Raw genomic sequence first — 7669 nt, forward strand, 5'->3', positions numbered from 1 at the left:
AAGGGCTGGAACTGGACCTCAGGTGAGGGACTGGGCGGGGGCGGGGGCTGGGGGAAGGGAGGGGTTTGGAGGTGGAGGGGGTGTGTGGAACGAGTATATGGAGATTTGAGGCTGTGGGGCTGGTGGAACAAGAGACGGTTCTGGACCCAGTGGCTACAGGTCTTCCATCCTCCCCACAGGGTATAACCAGTGCCCAGTGAGAGCTGCCTGCCACCGCTTTGACTTCTACTTCCCCACGCCTGCTGCTCTGTGCAATGAAATCTGGAGTCACTCCTACAAAGTCAGCAACTATGGCCGGGGCAGCGGCCGCTGCATCCAGATGTGGTTCGACCCAGCCCAGGGCAACCCCAACGAGGAGGTGGCGAGATTCTATGCTGAGACCACAAATTCTGGGGCCATGCCCCAGGGGATCGGACCTCTCCTGCTCAACCTGACCCAGATACTGCAACGCTGGTTCCTTGGCTAAGCTGTTTCCACTGCTGACACCTGGATAACTTCCTTGCCTGCACCCAACCTCAGCTCAGCCCAGCTCCACTCTCTCAGATGAGAAGGACCCACAATACCCTGGTCATTGGTTCCTGATCCAAGGTCCTACAGGGATCCTCTGCCAGCCTATTCTAATAGATATATCTATTGTGTCCTGTGCCTTATAAATAATTTGGGGATGTGTGGGTTGGGGGTGGGGGCATGCCTCATTGCTTCATCATTCCTCTCGAGAGGCCGGAAGAAGAACTGGGACTAACATGAAGTTCAGCAGCAAGTAGGGGGTGGAAGTGGATCCCTTAGCCTGGGGCTCTTACTTCTGCACCAGCCTTCTCCCTCATGCCCCCTCCTATGCCGCAAGGGAACAAGGGAATTGGTGGAGGGAAGCTGGGGAGAGATTGGCAGATGAGTTACCAGGCTCCTGAAAGTTTCTTTCCCTTTCCTTCCCTTATGGAGATATTAGTGGGCAGATCCCCGTGATGAACACTTGCATTGTCTCCATTTTTTAAAAATGACAATTCTACAGTGAAAAATCATGCACATAGTAGAATGCTATAGCATTGAATTCCAGAAGAGGGATTGCTGGGTCAAGGAGTATTTGGATTTATAATTTTGATAGTTACAATTTTACAGGGGTTATATCATTGTGGCCCCCACTAGCCTTGTTTCCCCACAATCTGGTCAACACAGTATAGCGTTAAACTATGAATTTTCTGCTAAGCTGATTTTCTGCTAAACTGATAGGTGGGATAAAGGGCATCTCAGTGGAGTTTTCACTTGCCATGTTTCTTACCATAACACAGTTTCTGAGATCTTTCCATATTGATCTACAAGATCTAATTCATTCTTTTCCATTGCTGGGCAATATTCCGTTCTATGTATAGATCACATTTAATTCAGTCACCTACTGATGGATATTTGAGGGAGGGAGGTTCTTTTACTCCAAATATTCCCTCTCTGGGTTCCTGGAATGCTCTTTTATACTCTGCAGGCTGGCTCCTTGTAGCCACTTAGATTTCAACCTATAATTAATTCCCCACTAAAATGACTTCTGACCACTCAACCAAAAGAAGTCCTCTTGTACAGATATCCATCCACTGTGTTTACTGTCTGACTTTTCCCTAACAAAACATACACACCTGAAAGCAGGGGCCATGTCTATGACATTTTGTGCCAGATCCCCTGGGCCTGGGTCAGTGCCTAGCACAGAGGAGGTGCTTAGAAAGTGAAGGAATACATGCACTCATTCTGTCAGTCAGCAGATGCCTTCTGAACACCCAATCTGCCGGTGTCGGCCGACAGGAAGGGAATTGAGTACCTTGCACTGTCTGGTGGGGGCAGACAGATGTGAGAACCAGTAACTCTTAGAACAGTGAGCTGAGGGTTTGCTCCAGGGGAGCACAGAGTGTGGCGTAGTTCCATGGAAGCCCATAAAGGTTAGGGAAAGCTTCCAAAGCATGTTTGCCAAGCAGACTAGGTGGAGGAATGGCATTCCATGGAGAGGGTTCAGGAAGTGCAAAGGCTTGGAAGTGATAGAAGCACAGCAGAATTTCTAGGTGGCTAAGACAGAAGATAAGAGGGCAAGGGCAGGAAATGAGGCCAGAGAAGAAACACTGGATCTGCAACCCTCGAGACTGATGCCCTCACAGTGCTCTCTCCTTTCTTTGTGGAAGAAGCCAGGCTTGGAATCAGACTCAGCTCTAGCCCCTCTTTGCTGCCTGGGAACCGCAGTTTTCGCAGCTGTGAGGATGGGTGATAAGCGACTGCATATGCCATGGGCTGGCACTCAGGAAAAGCCCCAGTTTCTCTCATCCCTACTCCCTGCAGCCCAGAGCCCCACCCACGCAGGGCCAAAGACCTCCCTTTCATCTTTGTCAAGTCACAGGGCAGCCTTCAGATCGGGGTCCACAAGGATGCCAATGGCTAACCTGGCTGGTATTAAGCTTCCAGTCTGGGCAGATACTCTCGGGATCGGCTCCACAGTGGATGTTTGACTGTATCCCTCCCTGTTGGCCAGGTGGCCTGAGCACTGAGGATTCAGATTCAGAGCCTGGCATGAGGCTCAAGAAGGGCAGGGACTCCTCACGGATTAGAACTCCACCTCCAACTCACTTCCCACTTGCCGGTCGCTTCTTCTGAACCCCTGAGGTCTCGGAGGCCAAACATCACTCCTGCAGTGGAGGAACTATAAAGCCCAGTTTATGATCAGTTCCTGGCGCAGGGGTGGAGGATGGGGGACAGGGGTAAGTCCCATCTAGAAGAGCATCTAGAGGAATGCTTTTGGGCATTCCTGGACACCTGGTCATGATCCAATTAGGAGAAGGCTGCGCTGGGCTTGTAAAGCCAGGAGGGAGGTCTGGGGGTTCTAGCAGCCCTCTACCTGCTCAGGTCTTCAGAGGGCTTAACCCTCCCAAGTTATCACAGAAGTCAAGTATGGCTCACTCTGAGGGAGAGGGAAAGCAGGGCACAAGCTGGGGGTCTCCTGGGAGTTGATTTCTCCACCCTCCCCCCCCACGGGAGTCAATTTCTTTGCAGGCTCTTTAGGGCTTTCCTTCCTGGCTGATTCTCCTGCGGTGATCCAGCTGCCTCCTCTGGCTCCCAGCCCTGCCCCCTTGCTCCATGGGCTCAGACCTGTGGCCTTTCCAAGGATAGTGAGGCCCCATGTTCCTTAAACTTCTGCTGCCATCATAGGCTGATGGCTCCCACATCCAACCTGGACCCTTCCCCGGGCTTTCACCTCTACCACCACCTCCCCGCCGGGTTGCACACAGGCACCTCGACAAAACAGAGCTCAACGTTCACTCTGGCCCAAATTTGCTCCTCCCCTCTTCCCTTTCCCCACCAGTGGTACCAGCCTGGCCTCAGAGGGTGGAAAAAGAAAGGCTTCTGTCCCTGGCTAGGGTAGGAGTGGTGGGAGGAGTCTACATTAGAGCAGACTCTTAGCTGCTGGAGAAAAGAGACTTGTGTGTGAGTGGGTAGGGGAGTGGGGGGAAGGGAGGGGAGCTGGAGCCTTGCAATAACTGAGGCTCTGGTAGCCTGAACATCTGTGATTTTATAGCTGTAGGTGGGCGATGCCTGAGGCTGCTGAGGTTGAAGAGTTGGTGGCTCTGTAAGTTGGGGATATGGGAGCTCCATACTCTCTACAGCTGCCTGGGAGCTGGGAGGCCCGAGCTCCAGCCCTTGCCCTGCAACGAGCTCTGTCCTGATTCTCTGGGTCTCGTTCTCTTTATCGGTATAACAGGATGAGGGTGTTAGAAGTGGAGCAGATTTCTTTAAAGGATCCCAGCAACTCAGGCTGCAAGGTTTTCTCAGACCTGAGTTTAGGGGAGAAAGTGGAATAAGTGGGGCCTGGGGACTGGCCTTAGGCCTGCACTATTAATCCAGTCCCTCCCAGCCATCACCCTTCCTTGGAGGCCTTGCTGGAGCCCACGTGCAATAATTAACTCCTGGGTGGCCTTCGCCCTATCCTAAGCGCCTCTCCTGGGCCACATTCCCACTGCCCGTCTCCTAGGCCACTAAGCTCCTTCTGTCCCCTAGACTGAGGCAAGGGGACAGCAGAGCAGAGCAGAAGCCTGAGCCAGACCGAGGGCCACCTCTTCTCCCAGGTATGCCACTCTGCACCCCCTCTCAGAGTAACACACCCTAGGGCACTCCCAGCAAGTATTAAAGGATTTGAACTGGGAGGATCCACTGCCGAAAGGCAGAGAATCCAGAAGCAGAGACGGGGCCTGCCCAAGGTTAAACTACAAGTTAGCAGAACCCAGGACTCGCCTTTCAGCACAGCACTGAGCTCTCAGAGCTTCAAGTCTGGGACCCTGGGGGGAGGGGTGGCGGTGTTGAGGATGGTGATTGGTGGTGGTGGTGGGGTCTGAGCTGGACCCAGAACTGAAGCTGAGACTGGGGTGGGGGGGGGGCTTGCAGGGTGAGGTAGGTGGCATGGAGGGGAAGAGAGCTCTGGCTCTAGAAAGCAGCCACAGCAAGAAAAACCACCGACTGACTGAGTGGGATCCAGCAGGACCTGGGGAAAGGGTTTTCTCAGCCCTCCCAGTACTCCCCCAGTACTCTGTGTCAGTTACCCCTATGGGAGCCTCAGCACAGGGAAAGAGCAGGGGACAAAAGCTGAAGGAGCTCTGGACTTGAGGGTCCTGAGTTGGACTTGGGTGGTCCCTACTGCGTGACTTGGGACACGTTCCTCAACCCATGCCCAACTGATTTCTCAATCCGTGCCCAGCTGGCTAGTATTTCTTAGGGTTTTCCCCCCTACATTTAATCCTCAGGTGAGGAAACTAAGCCTCAAGATAATGTGAGTTATTTTCTCCCAAGGTCAAGCAGGAGGGGGAGTATGAGAGCTGGGATCATGGACAGGCGGATCTGGAATCCTGTGCTCTAAACTGCTAGACTTTGTTTCCCCAAAGGAGCCTGATCCTGAATCACCTGGCATTTCCAAGAGTACAGATTTGTCCTGTGCTCTTGGAGATCAGGGAGTGATGGGATCAATGGAGAGATGATTGGGTCCTGGAATGAATGAATTAGCAAATGAATGAACACTGGAATAAATAGTGTAGCAGGATAATGGATTGTGGAAGGGTGTGAAGTGAGGAGAGCTAGGTGGGAATATAATCCCAGGTTTCCCCGAGCCCTGCTGGGCAGAGTCAGCCTGGAGTCCACCCAGTTCAGGTCCCATCCAGGAGGCCCAGGCAAGATGCTGGAGTTTTGCAGAAGATGGGGGCAATGTGGTGGCGAGGCAACTTTGTGAGCAGGGAGGATGCATAAGCTTTAGGAGCTGTAAGAAATGAATTCTGAGTGTTTTAGGAGAACCAGGCACCTGGTGACCTGCGGCATGAGGGAACAGGCACCTCCCAAAGCTCAGCGTCAGAGGTCAGGGGATTGAGATGCTATGAAGGCCAAGGAGAGGCCAGCTCTGTAGCAGGGGTTCAGGAGCCTCCCTAGGCCCCAGGGGTGGTGGGCTGTTTGGCTGCCCATGTCCACCCCCAAGCCTCTGCCCTGTGACATCCTCCAGGTCACAGGGTCTCTGGGAGAGGCCAAATAATGAGGCTGGAAAGGGCTGGAAGCAGGGCTTTTTTTTTAAACATTGATCTGCATCTGGAGTTCCAAAACTAAGATAAACTTTTACACAAAGTCATTTGGTGTCCAAATCTGACCTGAGGGCTTCCCTGGTGGCGCAGTGGTTGAGAATCTGCCTGCCGGTGCAGGGGACACGAGTTCGAGCCCTGGTCAGGGAAGATCCCACATGCCACAGGGCAGCTAGACCTGTGCGCCACAGCTGCTGAGCCTGTGCTCTGGAGCCCGCGAGCCACAACTGCTGAGCCCGCGCGCCTGGAGCCCGTGCTCCGCAACAGGGGAGGCCACCGCAATGAGAAGCCCACGTACCGCAGCGAGGAGCAGCCCCCGCTCTCCGCAACTAGAGAAAGCCGCGTACAGCAACAAAGAACCAAAGTAGCCAAAAATAAAAAAAAATTTAAAAAAATCTGACCTGAAAATTAATGTGAGGTTATTATAGTTTTTACTTATTCCACCAGTATACCTATTTTCTTCCCCACAGAATGTGTGCTTGATCATTGACTGCCTGTAAATTGTATATCTTATTTTGTATTACCTTTGATAAAATTGCCAACTAAAGAATGTCACTGCCACCCACGTTCTATAAGGATTAAGTTATTAGTGACTGCAGTTGCTGACCTTTAACACACACTAAAAGAAATTCAGGGTGGAGATCAGGAACAAGGCACTCTGTGCTCTGGGAAAATTGGCAGAACAGGCCTTTCGGATGGTTAGATATTTTTAGGAAAAAATTTTATGAACACCAATTCTTGCATCTTCTCATATCTAGAAAAGCACTAAAACCATTAACTAAGATATCTGTTCCTTGCGACTAGCAGCAACCTTCTCCCGAGATGTGTGCCTGACTGCACGTACCCCTTGGCCGAAATCACATATGTACTGATCTCCCCCTTCACCTCTTCAGAACAGTTTTGCAGAGCAGTCTCCTGGGCTATAGACACTGAGTAAACTCAACTCAGAGCTCTTACATTGTACATCTTTTTCAGTCAACAAAATCTGAAAAGTTTTAAGCTCTGAAACATTTGCCTCCAAGGATTTCGAGCAAGGGATTGGGAACCTATGGCAATCTCCTGGCTATTTCTGCATTTTGCCCAAACTCCATCCCTTAGTTGCACTTGATCCTCATGATCTTGTAAAGAAGCCAGGGAGATCCCAGCCAGGTACTGTCCCAGACCCAACCCTCCCTGAGGCTGGCAAGACTAGGGTGTCAGTCTGATCCGCCCTAGGCTCCACCCACCTAAGACTGTTATTAACACCTTGAGGACCCACCTCTGCATTCCCGCATTCTCACATTCCTTGCTGCCTTTGACCACAGTTATTTCTTCAGGGACAAGCATGGCCTGGAAGACAACGTGGCTACTGTTCCTTTTGGTAGGGGTGGCTGCCGTATGGACAGCCCGGCCCAGGACTGAGCTTCTCAATGTCTGCATGAATGCCAAGCACCATAAGGAAAAGCCAGGTCCCGAGGACAAGCTACATGAGCAGGTGGGCCGAGAAGTGGTCTGGGTTGGGGAAGAGCTGCCTCAGGGAACGTCTGCCTGCCTCCGTGGTGGAGGCAGGGAGGCCGCCTGAGCAGGTCTTCAGTTTGCACTGGTTTATGGGCGACATTTTAACACATACTGCGTGCCCAGTGTTGTCAGGCAATTCCAAGAGCTCAGCTTCTTGGTTGTTGGGTTTCCGTGTCACTAAAATCAGGAAGCAGGCCTGGAGAAGAGCCTGGAGAGACCTGTCTGGGGGGTTGATTTTGATTTCTGAGTTTAGACTGGGGCTAACCCCTCCAAGGATCTGAGAGGAGAAAGAGCACACTGCATGTGGCGGCTTCTTTTCTGCCAGCCCCAAACAGCTCAGGAAAAGAGGGTCTCTCACAGTGAGGCTGGGTGCGAGACAAACATGTCCTCTGGGGCTGTCAACCCTATTGGACCTGAGGTCTCCTTCCTATGACAATGACTTTGCCACAATCCCTTCAATCTCCTGAACCTATCTAAAAGTTAAAAAAAAAAAAAGTCAATGTGATGTCATAGCTGTAAAGAAAAAACCAAAAGGCAAGTCACTTGAACTATGCATTTCAATATGTAAATGTTCATATTTATCTCATCAGCAGATA

The 7669-nt window shown here is 51.6% G+C and overlaps 1 protein-coding gene across 1 annotated transcript; it reads left to right on the forward strand.

The window, feature by feature from the left end:
• Positions 1-6: 6 nt before the first annotated feature.
• LOC113616992 (folate receptor alpha-like) lies at positions 7-1791 on the forward strand (the record flags this gene model as incomplete). Its single annotated transcript, XM_027100324.1, has 2 exons — positions 7-22; positions 180-1791. Coding segments are annotated over 2 exons (303 nt in total), but the record flags the coding sequence as incomplete, so codon positions are not given.
• Positions 1792-7669: the final 5878 nt, after the last annotated feature.

Source organism: Aethalodelphis obliquidens, unplaced genomic scaffold (assembly GCF_003676395.1).
Source record: "Aethalodelphis obliquidens isolate GAN/ISIS:26980383/991018 unplaced genomic scaffold, ASM367639v1 scaffold1125, whole genome shotgun sequence".
NCBI classification, from domain to species: domain Eukaryota; kingdom Metazoa; phylum Chordata; class Mammalia; order Artiodactyla; family Delphinidae; genus Aethalodelphis; species Aethalodelphis obliquidens.